Source organism: Oncorhynchus mykiss, chromosome 27, assembly GCF_057628025.1.
Source record: "Oncorhynchus mykiss isolate SJ-2025 chromosome 27, ASM5762802v1, whole genome shotgun sequence".
NCBI lineage: Eukaryota > Metazoa > Chordata > Actinopteri > Salmoniformes > Salmonidae > Oncorhynchus > Oncorhynchus mykiss.
The window spans coordinates 29,951,410-29,967,767 of NC_143048.1; the positions used below are offsets into that span (position 1 = coordinate 29,951,410).

At 45.7% G+C, this 16,358-nt stretch overlaps 2 protein-coding genes across 8 annotated transcripts; one reads left to right on the top strand and one right to left on the bottom strand.

The window, feature by feature from the left end:
* Positions 1-128: 128 nt before the first annotated feature.
* On the bottom strand, positions 129-2,686 carry LOC110507148 (mediator of RNA polymerase II transcription subunit 17-like). The gene is made up of 7 exons (XM_090223888.1): positions 2,665-2,686; positions 2,054-2,184; positions 1,677-1,795; positions 1,285-1,422; positions 787-790; positions 416-580; positions 129-272 (listed from the first exon to the last, which is right to left on the bottom strand). Exons 1-7 carry the CDS (start codon positions 2,684-2,686, stop codon positions 129-131), a joined length of 723 nt encoding a protein of 240 aa, XP_090080014.1.
* On the top strand, positions 1,256-16,086 carry cep295 (centrosomal protein 295). Of its 7 annotated transcripts, none has more exons than XR_016492484.1 (28): positions 1,256-3,375; positions 3,478-3,678; positions 3,862-3,986; positions 4,081-4,174; positions 4,420-4,533; positions 4,626-4,766; positions 4,970-5,153; positions 5,435-5,581; positions 5,747-6,001; positions 6,123-6,223; positions 6,399-6,605; positions 7,242-7,309; positions 7,596-8,391; positions 8,619-8,931; positions 9,056-9,268; positions 9,439-9,515; positions 10,720-11,008; positions 11,109-11,306; positions 11,415-11,593; positions 11,715-12,096; positions 12,242-12,433; positions 12,625-13,181; positions 13,347-13,454; positions 13,614-13,686; positions 13,910-14,112; positions 14,283-14,370; positions 14,486-14,585; positions 15,913-16,086. XR_016492484.1 is itself a non-coding variant. In XM_036964784.2 (28 exons), the coding sequence occupies exons 1-28, from the start codon at positions 3,277-3,279 to the stop codon at positions 15,952-15,954; spliced, it is 5,640 nt and encodes a 1,879-aa protein (XP_036820679.2). In that variant the 5' UTR covers positions 1,256-3,276; the 3' UTR covers positions 15,955-16,086. The 7 variants fall into 7 exon arrangements, 4 of the variants coding, with proteins under 4 accessions (XP_036820679.2, XP_036820681.2, XP_036820683.2 ...); XR_016492485.1 differs by having other exon boundaries at positions 13,347-13,394; XM_036964784.2 differs by having other exon boundaries at positions 13,816-14,112.
* Positions 16,087-16,358: the final 272 nt, after the last annotated feature.

A 16,358-nucleotide genomic window follows, 5' to 3' on the forward strand; every position in this document is an offset into this window, starting at 1 on the left:
AGTTAGGATTCAGCCCATAGAACAAAATCAGAGATAGCGAGAGAGTGTGATAGTGGTCGGACATAAGGACAGGGAGTGAGGGCTGCCATCAGAAGATCCATCTTGTAAACAAAGTTGCTTCCCTCCATCTAGCTCCAGTGGACCTCTTTGTAGGGCCCTCGTAGGTGGTTCCACTTCCCATCCTGGATGATGTCAGACTTGGGCAGCTCCTTGTTCTGGCTGTGTGGGAAACTGGACCAGGAGCTTACAGCCACTCTCTGGACCAATACGCACTGGAAAAGATACAACACATTCATTTGGACAAATATTAGCATTATCTTAAGTTTCAGTCATTCAGATCATCACATTCGTTTTCAGATTAAATGAGCTGTTTAAGGTGCATGACGGCCAATATGCCAGTGATTGATTGAAGGACGGTACCTGAGATTGCGTATTCCCTGTTGGAGGAGGCAATGGTGATGGCCCAGGCGCTTTCGATGCTCTCCACAGAGCCGAGGCCCAAATGGTTACTGAAGCTCAGAACATGCCAACTCATCACTTTAGCCAGCTGCTGTACCGCATGGACCTGCTGCTGAGACATCTGCAGTACCAGGGGAGAGGGAGGCACTGTTACTCACTAGTTCAGACAGGAAGCTACAAAAAGGCTACATCAATACTTTGAAATAGATTTGAATAAAAGTTTCACTGGAGCAATAGGCCGTGAAGAACTACAGCAGGTCTAGCAAATGCATCTAGTCATGCATTTTAGAACATACAGCAAGCATTTTAGGTGGCTTCTAGCTATACTTGACTGTAATACAGAGTACATAAACAGAAGGTGGTGATGTGAGAGCAGTCACTCCGTCACCTGACCTGGGAGAGGAGGAAGTCCTGCAGCTCCGGTTCCTGGTGAGAGAGGGTGATGACACGGCCGTCCCTGTGCACCACTCAGATCTGCTCAACCCCTGTTCAGCTGCAGCTGGATAGACCTGCACACACACACAGAAGTTCATGGTACATTCTTTCTCCATGGTCAAAGTTTTATCTAGGCAAGACCTTTACCGAACATTGACAAAGCGGAATAATTGCAGAATTAAATTGTTGGTAATTCATTAAGGTGAAACCTCTTCTTCTGTTGTTCGAACATGGAACCTACCTTTTTCCTTTTAATTAATTCTCTACTCTCACCAAATGTTCTATTCTAGAGGATATGTCGCCAATTCCTGGCCAGTCCTCCTGGCTTTAACGGTACTCTGCCTCTGTTACTCTGGCTTAGCCAGTCCTCCTGGCTCCTGCTCCACTTACTTGCAGATCTGCTCGTAACCCTGGGAGGTGATGAGGACTTTGACACTGGACTCGTACACGTCGTTGATGTTGGACCAGTGGGCCTGGATCTGGGGGTCTTCTATACGGCTGGCCAGGTTGTCGATGGTCCGCGCCGTCCTGAAACAGACACGAGGGGTAGACTTTCAGTCAATGTTGAGTTGCTGTCCTGTAAAATTCTAATTCAGTATCAAACGGTTTCATTGTGCCAACATTTTCCTGATTTGTGATTTTACAACAAAGATAGGAGGTGCTTTGACTGAAACAACAAGCCTGACAGGAGAAAATACTTTTGAATTTTTTTTTGAAAAAGAAAACAGTATAACAGTATTAGCTTGTCATTGATGTGTGATGTGGTGTGTGTTTGTGCCTACCTGCTGCGTAAGAAGATGTGTTTGGCCTGTTTGATGATCTTCTCATTCTGCTGCAGGTTGGAGATCTCAGCCTTGTCGTAGGCCATGGGCCCTGCCCTTGTGGCCAAAGGGGGCGCTAGCTGGATGGGGCATCACTATCGAATTCAGGGTCTGCTTGTGGAACTGTGGGTGGGAAGGAGGGGCATTTATTTGGATCAATATGTATCACAGTTCACACAAACAGCAATGAAACACATGCATATGTATAAGATATATATATTTTTTAACACAGGGACTTAGTTTGGTCAGTATCTGTCTGAGTACGTCTTTGGTCAACAATGTAATTACTAGATGGTCAGGTTCAATTTAGTTCCATGCAGATAGACAGGCAGACCCACATCTCTCATGAGCTGGTGCAGGTTGTGTTCTAAAACATAGAGGTGGTTGTCAGGTTTGGGTTTCTCTGGAGACGTCCTCTGGTTCTTCTTCTCTCCAGTGGAGTGACACCGAGAAACGGACAACTGGAGACCTGCAGGGAGGATAGACAACCTTAACGGTGGTGTAATACAGAAATCTCCAAGAGTAGGACTCTGCACACCTGACGAGGGGTGAATAACAGCAAAAGCATCTCCGGACACTTAGAACGTACTACTCAAGGTAACACAGACAAAAAAACATTTAAATGCATTAATTTTGCAGGGTTTCATGGAGTATGAATTTTCCATAGGCTACAATAACCCTCCTAAAAGCATTGTAAAGAGTCCTCACCTGGAAAGGGTTGGGAGATGATCTGGTTCTTGACTACGATGTGGGACTTGATCTAAACTGCCTCCCGGGACAGCAGAGCTAAGATCTCCTTACAGAGTAGTAGATCTGTACCAGTACAGAGGGATAGTGATATGTTTCAGTAAGATTGTATTTTTAACATTTATAGCAATGGTTATCAACAGTAGGGATGGAACGTAAGTCGCTGAAAGTTGAAGTTGTGGTGGCATTTGCAGAGAGGTACTTGGGTGTGCGAAACTTGACATCAGAAGAGTTACAGGGTGTTTAGTGGTGATGTCCCACCCTTTCAGTTTGTTGGCATGAGGTAGGACTAAATATATATAAATAGTGGAGTAGGGTGGTGTTATTTTTTGTGAGTGTGGTGTTAAATGGTAGGGTATTTATTTATTTTTTCAAGCAAAGTATAAGGGAGTTGTACTCCAGTCTAGTAGGTGGCGGTAATGCAAGATCGGCCACCTTTTGGGCATGGTGGAGCGCATCCAATCACATGATTTAGCGCGGTTTAAAATACAGGAAGTGACGTTTAACAATGAAATAACGCTTTCACTCGTTGGCATGGATTTCGGCTAATAAACAACACTTTGGAAGGGGATTTTGTAACGCATTTGAACGTTAGCTACTTCAAATTAGCATAGTGTTTTCTTTAGCTAATCCATCAATATTTAAACAATCTAGATTACGAACGGGAATATTTTTCCTACTCTGAAGTCTCTGGTGCTAGCTAGCTAGTTTAGCACAACTGGCTGGCCTTTGTTTGTCATGGGTGTTTTTCAGACAGTGCCGTTGATCAGCTAACTAATATTTTCGCCTTTCAACATCCCTGAATTTTATAAAGATGAAGAGAAATGTGTCTCGATTACGGTTAAGTCCAAATGAAGAAGCTCAACTCATTCGAGAGGAACACGAGAGGAGAAGGAAGCTGCGAATACAACAGGTATATAGTAGCTAACACCTAACACTCGCTCTCAGTGACGATGCTTACACCCTGTCAATGCATACACTACCAAATGGTAGCTAATGATCAGCACTCTCACAGGTGCGGGAACAGGAGCGGTATATCGCTCTACAAATCCGCACGGAGGTGCAACTGCGAAGGGAGCGCGAGCTACAAAACCTGGCAGAGGAGTTGAAGGGGGAGTGGGAGCAACAGCAGAGTGAGAAACTGGAGACCCTGCAAAAGTTATACCAGGACAATCTCCGAATTTTGGGAGAGGGACATAGAAGTGCCAAAGAAAATGTAAACACTCAACTCTCAACCTGTATCTTAGCAATGTGTGATACATTACAAGCTGCCAGTGTAACTTGACTGGGTTTTGTAAGATTTTTTAAGCAACTTGGGTCATGCCCCAGATCACAAAATACCGGTGTCTTTACTTCACTATACAACTGGTTGATCAATGCACACTTCTTGTTTCCCCAGGAGCCTGACTGGGAGGCAATTGCACAGAAAAATGAGGAGAATCATGTTCGGGCAGATGAGCGCTATCGAGTAGCCCTCAAAGAGCTCAAATCACAGAGACAGAAAGATCAGGAGGAACAAAATCGGTGAGGCTATCAACGGGATTTTATTTGGTCAAACAAACACTGGCTTGTTACATTGTTTGATATTAAATCTGGAATGTTTTTCTTCTCCCTCAAGTTTTATCGAGGCTAGGAAGAAGTCCATACAGGTGGAGAAGCAGAGGGCAGCAAAAGTGGCCAACTTCCCATCCCTTCCACCCAACCCAATTGAGGTACAATTTAATGTTAAGGAATCGGGCACATTGTGAACTATGGCCATTGCGATGGAAAGTTCTTAATCAAAGGCACCGTAACAATGGAATATAGAGCTCTCCTTCCAAACCCACATACCATTCTTAAAGCACACATTTAATTAACAATATTCTATTGTAGTAAGAGCAAACAGCAGTCTCAGTAGATCTTACAATTCCAGCAAATATATTCTCAAATTTTGTGCATTTCTTTTTACTGTTAACAGAGTATTGAGTCAAGGAAGCTGCATGCAGTGAAGAAATCAGACGTGGATGCCTTCTCTGTGACTCACTATCATATGCCAGAGACTGCAGTGGACAGGGAAGTCTACACAGCAGAGGTAATCTATCTTTAAAAGTTCAAAAAGATGCAATGGCCCAGTGTGATATATTGTCCTCTTTCTATTGTAACCGGTGTGTTTTGTTCCCCCAGCCAAACGCACAGGTGGCGGCATTGGAGGAGATGCAGCGCCTGCAGGAGCTAGGACAGGAGGAGCAGAGAGAGAGACGGGAGCAGCTGGAGAAGGCTCGTCTCAGGGGTAACCACGCGCTGAGGAGGGAACAGCTCACACAGGTACATACTACTGCTACAAACACACTCGCCTTGTTCAAGACGATTCAAGTGATAACATGAAAAAAAAGTCAATGTACAACTTTCTGCGTAACGAGGCTAAACCTGTCCTGAGATGTTAAATGAATTCCTGAAATCCTTTGAATGCATATTGTATGCGTCAAGGCCAAAACAACAGCAATACCGGTTTGTTTTGGCTGTATCAGGACCGAGAGCGCCTCCTGGTGGAGCTTGAACACATGCATCAGACAGACCTTTTGAGACGCAGGCAGGTGATGGCTCAGATGCCTGCCCAGATCTTCCAACCGCTCCACAAGAGACAGGAGATGAGGGAGGACTGGCAGAGGGATATGGAGTTCGCCTTCGAGGACATGTACACTGGAGAGAGGAGTAAGGAGGGGTGATCCAAATCATAATACATTTTTCATTGTTTTCTCTGCAGCAATGTTTTTCTACTCTGGCCCCGAGGACAACATTTGTTGGTATTGTCATGGTGCGTAGATACGTTTTACTTGATTGAAATGGAGATATTGACTCTATCCCAGACAGAGTAGTGTGGACACACATTATTATTATTATTATTATGGCACCTAATTAGTAGTTACCATTAGTATGTTGGACTGGAGTTTCTCTTTCGTCTAATTAAACCTGTACTGATCTCTTGCCTGCAGGAGTGAAAGGTGACCTGGTGCTGCAGCTGGTCCCAGAGCCTCTCCTAGCTGTGTCCACTGGCAGCCAGGATGAAGACCTAGACCTGACCCAGGAGGCCACCCCTGACCTTACACACTTGGCTGGGGCAGAGGAACAACAGGATGAAGGTGAAGAGATGGATTAATTTCTGCTTTTCCAGCTTTGGTTAATGTTTGATTTACTGACTATCATAGTATGACCATAGTGTTGTCAAGAAAGGTTATGTGGAAACTGTAATAAATGGAGTTGGATCGTGTGCGCGAAATAAACTATTGTTTTGTCTGTCATTGTAGAACCATCCAGGCCTCTAGGTGGCGCTCCCAGACAGGCCTTGAAGAAACTATTGACCCGCATCAGGTCACAGAGAGACCAGTGGAGCTACCGGAGGCTGGTTGTTCCCCCAGGTGACTGCCGAACTACTCCGACAGCAGAGTGCGACACGTCCGCAGGCATTACGACCATTGAGACAGGTTCTCTGGCCAGTGAGGAGAGGGGCCGTCCTTTGACCACTATTTCCAGACTCCCAGACCCCTCTCAGTCAGCCCAAGGTTAGCGAGCACTTTGTAGACCTTCTTGATTTGCTGCTATAAGGTTGAAGGTTCAAGAAAAGCATTTTTTTCTGTAGTGTTTTTTTCTTAATGATCCATTTCATGTATTTTATCTGATTAGCTATAGAGACAACAGAAGAGTCCATAGTGGCTGGTACCCTGCTCCATCCTGATAAACAAGCCATCAAGATCCACACATTTGAAACCGAGAGGAAGAGGAGGGTGTGTGTATTTGTATCTCTGTATTCATGCATGTCCATAACATGTCTGCAAAATAGATCTGTCTTGAGTGGGAGGGGGGGGGGGGGTAAAATAAAGTGAATGATTAACCTTTCTGGGAAAGTGCCTCTAAAGCTGTAAGCTCATAGTTTGCCCTGTGGTTGCCTCTGTTGTGCAGGAGGAGGAGCTGGAGAGGCAAAAGCAGGAGCAGATAGCCCTGCTACAGGAGTTAGAGGAGAAGAAGAGCAGGCTGGAGCTGCTGCTGCAGGAGGCCCAGCAAGAGAGAGAGCAGCTGCAGACGGCCATGAACCAGGACACACCTGCTGCATCTGGAACACAGAAAACACCAGCCCAAGACGTCAGCCCTGCTGCTCCAACTCCCGAGGTGGGTGGGATTGTGTGTGAAGAGATGTGGTTGTGGTGGGATTGTGTGTGAAGAGATGTGGGTGTGGTGGGATTGTGTGTGAAGAGATGTGTTTGTGGTGGGATTGTGTGTGAAGAGATGTGGGTGTGGTGGGATTGTGTGTGAAGAGATGTGTTTGTGGTGGGATTGTGTGTGAAGAGATGTGGTTGTGGTGGGATTGTGTGTGAAGAGATGTGGGTATGGTGGGATTGTGTGTGAAGAGATGTGGGTATGGTGGGATTGTGTGTGAAGAGATGTGTTTGTGGTGGGATTGTGTGTGAAGAGATGTGGTTGTGGTGGGATTGTGTGTGAAGAGATGTGTTTGTGGTGGGATTGTGTGTATTTATCTGAGCCATGATGTGAATCAATAATACCCTGAATTATATTTCATGATGGTTTCTACACTTGAACTGAGCTCTCTGTGTGTGTGTGTGTGTGTGTGTGTGTGTGTGTGTGAGTGAGCCATGATGTAAATCAACATTACCCTGAACTGAAGTATATTTTCAATATATTTCATGATTGTTTCTACACTTGAACTGAGCTCCGTGTGTTTGACTGTGTTTCCACATATGCAACACATATGCAACACTGACTTGTTCTGTGTTTGTCCCTGTGCAGTCAGCTGCTGAGGATGACCACTCCAGGAGAATCAGAGAGTATCAGCAGCGTCTCTTTGACCAGAACAGGTGTGTTTCTCACCCTGGCTGATTCATATGATGAAATTAAAACAGCTGCCTATTGCTGATTTGTGTCTCATGTGGCAGGTAGCCTAGCGGGTTAAGAGCGTTGGGCCAGTAACTGAAAGGTCACTGGTTCAAACCTTGAGCGAGGCACTAAATGCTCATTTGCTATGGCTGACCCTATCTGCCGTATTTGACTATATATATATTTAAACACCTAACTTATGTCTACTTTTATGGATGTTTTGGTCATTTATCTAAAACAAATATTTTCAATGTTTCAATCTCTTAGGCTTCATAAGCAGTCCGTGGAGGAGGCTCGCCGGCGTCTGGAAGGATACCAACGCACGCTAAGAAACCGCTACTCTGGTCAAACTAGCTCAACATGTTTCCCTCCTGGTACCACAGCCCGTCTTCTACCACACTTTAAAGGAGGAATCAATCCCCCGGCAGTGCCCCTAGAACTCCCCTCTGGTTCTGCCCTACTCCCCTGTCTCCCTGTAGCACTTAGTCCCCACTCTAGAGCTCACACCCCTTTGGACCTCCCCACACAGGAGCCCTCCATCTTGGCGCAAACTCTCTTCCTCCCTGGCACTACAGTTGGCTCGCATATTAACTCCAGAACCTCACCAGTGCAGCTAGAACCCACCTCTGAAAGCCTAAGGGACCAAAGAGCAGGTGTATGGCTGGCAGAAAATGTGTTTAGTAGGGTCACAGAGGATGTCCCTGAGAAGCTACCTCTACCCTCTACCTCGTTAGACCCCCAGTCCTACAGACCACATCCTGTTTCCCTCCACCCTACTCCACACATCCCACTCCCATCAAGAACTGACCCCATCCCACCCATCAACCCAACCCTTTCAGAAGGGGGGGCCCCGGTAAATCCTGGGTCTGTCCTGCGGGCCCCGGCCAGGTTTGGGGAGGAGGTGGAGAGGCAGAGGCAGGAGCTACAGGAGGCCCAGTGGCGGGTGGAGGCCCAGAGGGAGGTGCTCTTCATGCAGCAGAGGGAACTGGAGGAGGAACAGAGGGAGCAGAGGAGGAGACAGAGGGAGGTGTTACAGGCACTGCTCACTGCTGATGACACACAGGTAAGGAAACAAATGACACCTTAAGGGTTTTACCTGCTGTTACTAAGGCAGGTCTGCTATTGGTTTAAAGTGATTCAAAAAGTAAGTAAGAGTAACACTAACATGTAGAACTAATAGTTAGCCCAAACATGTACATTATGCATGGATATACTCTGCCAACTGACTATAAAGTAGCTTACCAGCCATATCTGTCTGTGTCTGTCTCGATCTCTGTGTGGCTCCACCAGCCTGGTCCAGAGACCACTGATGGTTTGGGGTCAGAAGTCCTGGGGTCAGAGCGTCTCCGTCTGATGGCAGCTCTGCTTCGGGCCATCGAGGAGTCCAATGGGCAAACCTCAACATCGGTAGAAACCAGTCAGAGCCAAGATGACACACTCTACGTCCAGAGTTCACACTCAGACAGACCCGCCCCTCACCCACTCCCCCACCCCCGGGCAGCCAAACCCCCGGTGGCCCGTGCCAGGCTGGCCGTCATGGAGCAGCACGAGCTCAGTGCCATCCAGGAGGTGGAGACGCCAGCCAATGCCAGCCTGATCACAGGTCAGCCAGCCACACCCACAGGGGGCACCATACACCACACGGCAGTGGTCAACTCTAGTAACCACTTGTATACATCCTTCATAAACAAGTGTGTATCTCTAACCAGCTTCTGTGTATTGTGCAGAAGAGAGTGTGGCAGTATCTATTGAAAGGGCAATCGCAGAACAACAGGACCACTCGGGCCACTCTGAAAGAGGTCACTCCAGCACCTCTGTGTCCAGTGCATGGGAACACACAGCTGGGACTGGGAGTGAGACATTAACCGGGTCTGGTAGATCCAGCAAGCTGTCCTGGAGAGCGAGACTACAGCTGGAGGCTGGTGCCTCTCCTGGGCCTGGTAAGGAAAGGAGGAATGGATGAAGGGGAATAGAGAGATATCTTATGCCAGGATGGTTACCACAGGAGTATAAGATAAAGATCCTTTCACTTTTATAAGCTTTAGACTGATGGTCATGGAGTCCTCTCAGACATTTTCAATTACTCTAATCCAACTGTCCTATATCCTAGATCCCACCACAGCACTCCCAGAACGGTCTTATCACTCCTGTCAGTTTGGGAGAGGGGTCCTTGGTAAATCTACAGAGGTAAGGGTTTTTACTGGTTCTATTTCCCCCTCCGAGGTCCACCATATTGTGGATACATGGTAAGTTGCCAAATCTGAGGGTTTGTGGTCTGTCCTACAATACCATGATATTGCATGAGAAGCAGTTTTTTGTTTTGTGTTTGTCTTGTGTTCATGACTGTTTGGGTTTCTGTTTCCTTTCTGAGCATGATGTCAATCAATATTACCCTGAACTAAAGTATATTTAAAATATATTTCATTATGGTTTCTACACTTGAACTGCGCTGTGTGTGTGTGTGTGTGTTTTCTTTCTGAGCCATGATGTAAATCAATTGATCCGGAAGTATATGTGAAAACATATTTCATGAAGGTTTCTACACTTGAACTGAGCTCTGTGTGTGTGTGTGTGTGTGTGTGTGTGTGTGTGTGTGTGTGTGTGTCCTTTCTGAGCCATGATGTAAATCAATTGATCCTGAAGTATATGTGAAAACATATTTCATGAAGGTTTCTACACTTGAACTGAGCTCTGTGTGTGTGTGTGTGTGTGTGTGTGTGTGTGTCCTTTCTGAGCCATGATGTAAATCAATTGATCCGGAAGTATATGTGAAAACATATTTCATGAAGGTTTCTACACTTGAACTGAGCTCTGTGTGTGTGTGTGTGTGTGTGTGTGTGTGTGTCCTTTCTGAGCCATGATGTAAATCAATTGATCCTGAAGTATATGTGAAAACATATTTCATGAAGGTTTCTACACTTGAACTGAGCTCTGTGTGTGTGTGTGTGTGTGTGTGTGTGTGTCCTTTCTGAGCCATGATGTAAATCAATTGATCCGGAAGTATATGTGAAAACATATTTCATGAAGGTTTCTACACTTGAACTGAGCTCTGTGTGTGTGTGTGTGTGTGTGTGTGTCCTTTCTGAGCCATGATGTAAATCAATTGTTCCTGAAGTATATGTGAAAACATATTTCATGAAGGTTTCTACACTTGAACTGAGCTCTGTGTGTGTGTGTGTGTGTGTGTGTGTGTGTGTGTGTGTCCTTTCTGAGCCATGATGTAAATCAATTGTTCCTGAAGTATATGTGAAAACATATTTCATGAAGGTTTCTACACTTGAACTGAGCTCTTTCCAGTGTTATTTATAAACCGTCGCTATGTTATTATACCCTTCCTGTCTAACCCTGGTGTCTTCCTGTGTATTGTGTCCCTGTCATCTGTGTTGTCCAGTTGGAGAGCCTGTCCTTCCAGTCAGCCTGTAGACCCTCAGAACCTGACTACCTGTCCTCTACCACCATCTCTTCTGGAAGCTATGCCACCACGGACCCTGAACACACCTCCACGGACCCTGAACACACCTCCACGGACCCTGAACACACCTCCACGGACCCTGAACACACCTCCACGGACCCTGAACACACCTCCACGGACCCTGAACACACCTCCACGGACCCTGAACACACCTCCACGGACCCTGAACACACCTCCACGGACCCTGAACACACCTCCACCCAAATAGGTGTGTGTGACTTGTCAATTGAGTATATACCAATTCGGTCTTGTCAGAAATGAGTTACATTTCAAATATATATTTTATCTTCTCTTTTTTCCCCCATTAGACTCTTCCCTGCTCATGGCTGGGTTTGGAATGGGAGGAAATAAAAAGACTGGCTCCTCTTCATCCAGACACAGTTCCTGTAGGGGTGTATCCGGTACCATTTTAGACTCACTCATACACGGCAGCAGTATCCAGCGCATCATAGACAAATACACCAGGGAGCTCAACTTTTCTCTTAGTACTGCTGGGAACCAGATGGGTACACACACAATTTCTCTCTTTTTGATTATAGTATCCTATAGTAGTGAATTTCCAAACGGCAGCCTCTTACAATTCCCCTTTTCTTACTCTTCCTCCTCCCATCCAGGTCCATCTGCAGTACTAGAGGGGTCAGTGTGTGAGGAGCCAAGCTCCTCTGTGTCGCAGCAGAAGCCCTGGTCTAAGCTACTGCAGGAGAATGAGGGACCAGAAAGGTCACCTGTTTGGGAGGCCGACCCACACTCTCCCCCCTCGGACAGAGAGTCAGGAGCTCAGGGGCAGGACCAGGTGGGTCCATCAACACCCTCGTACTCCATTCAATGGCATTATGGGTTCAGAGTAAATATTCAAATTTTTAGTATCAACATTAACTAATTCAAGGCATCTCTTTTTAAAATGTTTTGTTAAGGAATGGGACAACACTGTCAACCGGATCATGGATCGCCTCTCAGACAAGTCCTCCTCATTGGTTCTGGACCAGTGGCGGGACTCCACTTTCAGCCCAATGACTGGCCAGCCCTCGGATAAGTCATCCTCGCCGGGCCAAGGGTGGGACTCTACTTTGAGCAGAATGATTGGCCAGCTCTCAGGTCAATCAACCTCACTGGACCAAGGGTGGGATTCGACTTTGAGCAGAATGATTGGCGGGCTCTCCAATCAGTCAATCTCTGTCAGCCAGCGACTGGACCAGTCATCCCAGTGGCTAGATGAAGTCCAGGATGAGAGCCGGGTGATGAGGCCTCTGGCTGGAGAGCTGGATGAGTCTGCTGCCCAATGGAGTGGGAGCTCAGGTAACCGAGTCAATGAATATGGATGAAATATTACTGTGTGTTGGCTTGTGTTATTGCATGTCTTATTTCAGTGTGTAAGAGCACATTTCTTGCTAATACTATACTGAAACCTGATTTAGTTTTTTTGTTTTTTTTCATACATTAGAAGCTGGTGGTTCTAACTCCCGAGGCTGGGTGGATCTGAGGGTCTCGGGCCAGACAGGAGTGTTTTCTGATCCAGAGGGAGCCTCTGAATCCCAGTTACTGAGCAGCTCCTCTCTCCCTGGACGGGAGCCCCCACACTACCAGAGCCAGCAGCACTCTGGGGCCTGCTCCCAGGAAGAAGACAGGACTGGGGGTGAGTCTATTAGTCGTTTTCTAATGATGAATCGGAATTCCCTGATATTCTTTTTTCATCCTCCATTTCCTGCGGCATTCACACTGACCCACCCGCTAACTAGTATTCCCAAATCCCTCGTTTGTTGTGATGATATGGCTTAGGTACTAGGTTCTGACTGTTAATATTTTTTTACCTCTGTTCTGTCTCAGTGGATCCAGCCTCCGACTCCTTCCACCCCCTCCTGGCTGAGGTCACGCATAACGAGACAGCCGAACCCTTCATGACCTTTCACCTTCCAGAAGAGGAAGTGGAGGGGCTATGTTCCCACGACGAAGATGGTGACCATGAAGCACCTGCAGGGGACCTTGAGCTCTCTGCATGCTCAGAGGAGTTTGAGGATGACACAGACCCCTCCGTCACCTCTGAAATGTCTCCTGAGCGCCTGAGAGGAGCGGAGGAGCCACCTCAGCCCTCGCCCGCCCTGCACGACTCCTTGTACCAGCTGACCATATCCCAGTGCCTCCCCCATGACTCTGCCCTGCAGGTATCCCCTGGAGCGGAGGAGGTTGGTCTAGCAGCCTGTGAAGATGTCTCCACTTTGGACATGCCACTTGAAGGAGGGGACACTGATATGGAGAGTACACCAACACCTCAGAGACTTGACAAAAGAGGTGCTATTAAAATTGAGGACCTGGATGCAGGAGAGCCAGATGATCAGCTATGTTCAGAGTCAAAGATCCGCCCTCCCATCTGGGAGAGAATAATGGTATGTATTTCATGACATTTTTTTCACTATTAAAATGTTTCCCAGACTTTGGGTTCAGTGAAGGGGTTGTGTTAATGGATGTCACTCGAGAGGTGGGCTTTGAGAAAGGAGTCTTGTGTGCTGCTATTGGTTGATCTGTGTGATGTCTTTCTCCTCCTCTCTTAGGAGGTGGGCAGTGTGAAGGGGATTATGGATGAGTCCATGCTGACCCTGGTGAGCCTGACAGACACCACACTACAGGGCCAGGAACTCACTGAGGAAGGAGAGATGGAGGTAGAAGAAGAAGAAGATGCTGAGAAACAATACATTGTGGAAAAGTTGATTGCCCAATGGCCAGAGGAGTCTGAAGACTGAGTAACTGAATCTCGTCTAACCTCCTCTGCTGCATGCATTTTGTTGGGTAGTCCCTGAACTTGGTGTGATGTTTTCTAGGAATCAAAGTCGACGATGTTGCCAGAGGAGGACGCCAGTCTACAGGAGAAAGAGACAACCCCCTCTCATGCAGGTGAGAATCAGAAGACCTGAAATGTCTCTGGTTCCTACTCTTCTCTTTCATTCTCTGAATCCTTTCTTGGTCTTTACAAGGTCTTTAAGTGCATACATGAATCCTTGGTTATACTTGTTTTGTGGCAAGTGATGCTACTGGAGTTCCAGTCGTGTCCCAGCGTGAATCTACAGGAGGCCTTCCAGCAGAAACGCAGTGCCCTGATCCAGAGGTCTGCCCGCAGGGTGGAGGAGATTCAAGCCAAGAGGGATGAAGCCAGAGCCAACACAATCACCAGGGACCAGTCTGACCCAACCACTGTTCAGTCAACCACTTTTAAACCCAGGAGAGAGGGGAGGAGTGCAGAGTCAACCCATGCAGGAGGGTATGCCAAGCAGAAAAAGCAACAGCCAAAGCCCCAAACTCCCTTGCAGCCTCCCATGCTAGGTAACAATAGAATAGACTAAAATAAGTATAATATTGTGTTAACAACCAACCAACACATGGAAACTCTTGGGGAAGGAAAGTGGGATTAGTAATGGGTCAAAGACTTGGTCTTATGTGTTGTAGAGTGTTACTGAACCGAGTCCTCCTCTCTTTGTCCTCGGTGATTGAAGCCAAGCTGAAGAAGGTTGGGGAGGTGAGGATCAGCACTCCTGAGATAAGGAAACAGGACGTGGCTGAGATGCATAAGAGAACAGAGAGGTAACAGGTTATTTCTGTTTTCTGCTTGAACAAGTCCCAACCACACATCACATTAACATGATCTGATATCCGACACGTTTCTCTCATGACCTCCCTCTTGGTTGTCTCTCTGCAGGTTGTACAGCCGACTAGATGAGGTGAAGCTTCAGAAGGAGGTCAGGACCAGACAGGAGGCATATGCCAACAACAGGGAGAAGGCCAAAGAGTTTCATAAGGTAACATTTAAAATACCCCAATGTTTAAATGAATGAAATATGATATTGGTAGAGCATGGCGCCAGGGTTGTGGGTTCGATTCCCACGGGGGACCTGTATGAAAAAAAGTATTATAACTTCTTATGGATCAAATCCCGTTAGCAGGATTGATTTGACAACATCCGGTGAAATGGCAGAGCTCCAAATTCAAATTAAATTATTAGAAATATTTAACTTTCATACAATCACAAGTGCAACACACCAAAATAAAGCTTAACTTTAAGCTTGTTAATCCAGCCACCGTGTCAGATTTAAAAAATGCTTTACGGCGAAAGCAAACCATGCTATTATCTGAGGACAGCACCCCATCAAACAAACACATGACAATCATATTTCAACCCGCCAGGTTCGACACAAAACTCAGAAATAACTATATAATTCATGCCTTACCTTTGAAGATCTTCTTCTGTTGGCACTGCAATATGTCCCATAAACATCACAAAAGGTCCTTTATTCCGATTAATTCTGTCGTTAAATCCCCAAAATGTAAATTTATTTGAGGCGTTTGGTTCAGGAAAAACACTGGTTCCAACTCGCCCAACATGACTACAAATGATCTAATAAATTACCTGTAATCTTGGTCCAAACATTTCAAACAACTTTCCTAATCTAACTTTAGGTATTTTAAAACGTAAATAATCAATAAAATTTCAGATGGGATAAACTGTGTTCAATAGCGGATAAAATCAAAGTGGAGCGAGCTTCAGGTCACGCGTCCCAAACAAAAGAGTCCACTTGGCTCGACTCCCAGAAAGGAAAGGGCTACTTCTTCATTACTCAAAGGAAAAACATCAACCAATTTCTAAAGACTGTTGACAACTAGTGGAAGCCATAGGAACTGCAAGCATATTTCTATTAAAACGGCTTGCCATAGAAAACTAATGGAAAACAGATTGACCTAAAACAAAATATTCCCTGGATGGATTGAGCTCGGGGTTTCGCCTGCCAAATAATTTCTGTTATACTCACAGACATTATTCAAACTGTTTTAGAAACTTCAGAGTGTTTTATATCCAAATCTACTAATAATATGCGTATCCTAGCTTCTGGGCCTGAGTAGCAGGCAATTTACTTTGGGCACGCTTTTCATCCGGATGTGAAAATACTGCCCCCTAACCCAGGGAGGTTTTAAAATGTATGAACTCATTAACGTAAGTCTCTGGATAAGAGCGTCTGCTAAGTGACTCAAACGTAAATGTAAAATGATATTGAAATTTAAAGTTGGTTGATGTACATCAACATTAGTCCGTTTTGAATTTTATATGAATTCTGTTTTCTCTCTTTACAGAAAACCTTACAGAAGCTACGGGCCAAGCAGTCTTCGCAATGATTTTGAAGATGGATTGCTGTTGTCATGTGTGTTTGCACGTATTTTGTACTTGCGTGTATACATTGTATTTTTGTGCAATTTGTAATCAGTAATTTAAAAGATAATATTTGTAATAAAGTGTATATACATAAATTAGTGTTCAGTCTATTCATCACTACTTATTACTGTGTTCACACAACAACAGCAACCAGTGCACTATTACACACTATATGCTGTAGGTACCTGTAAAATAATTTGTTGTTTTAGTCTTTATATGATTTTGTTCTGCTGCGTTTGCAAATCCTTATACGTGTAATGATGGCAGGCCCCTTGAATAAACTGAAATTAAAGGATTCGTCTGTGAAATAAAGGCCTCCCACCATTTTAACCAGTGATAAACTGGGGCATATTCATTACGCCGGTTG

What these genes read in the sequence shown, in the direction of transcription:
- LOC110507148 (XM_090223888.1), bottom strand. Translation starts at nt 2,686, where the DNA reads ATGTCAAGTTTCGCACACCCAA. An exon ending in CACATCTTCTTACGCAGCAG is followed by an intron (nt 1,423 to 1,676) that starts GTAGGCACAAAC and finishes TGTCTGTTTCAG; the next exon opens with GACGGCGCGGACCATCGACA. An exon ending in AATACGCAATCTCAGGTACC is followed by an intron (nt 273 to 415) that starts GTCCTTCAATCA and finishes TATCTTTTCCAG; the next exon opens with TGCGTATTGGTCCAGAGAGT.
- cep295 (XM_036964784.2), top strand. Translation starts at nt 3,277, where the DNA reads ATGAAGAGAAATGTGTCTCGATTACGGTTAAGTCCAAATGAAGAAGCT. An exon ending in CTGAGGAAGGAGAGATGGAG is followed by an intron (nt 13,455 to 13,613) that starts GTAGAAGAAGAA and finishes GATGTTTTCTAG; the next exon opens with GAATCAAAGTCGACGATGTT. An exon ending in ATGCATAAGAGAACAGAGAG is followed by an intron (nt 14,371 to 14,485) that starts GTAACAGGTTAT and finishes GTCTCTCTGCAG; the next exon opens with GTTGTACAGCCGACTAGATG.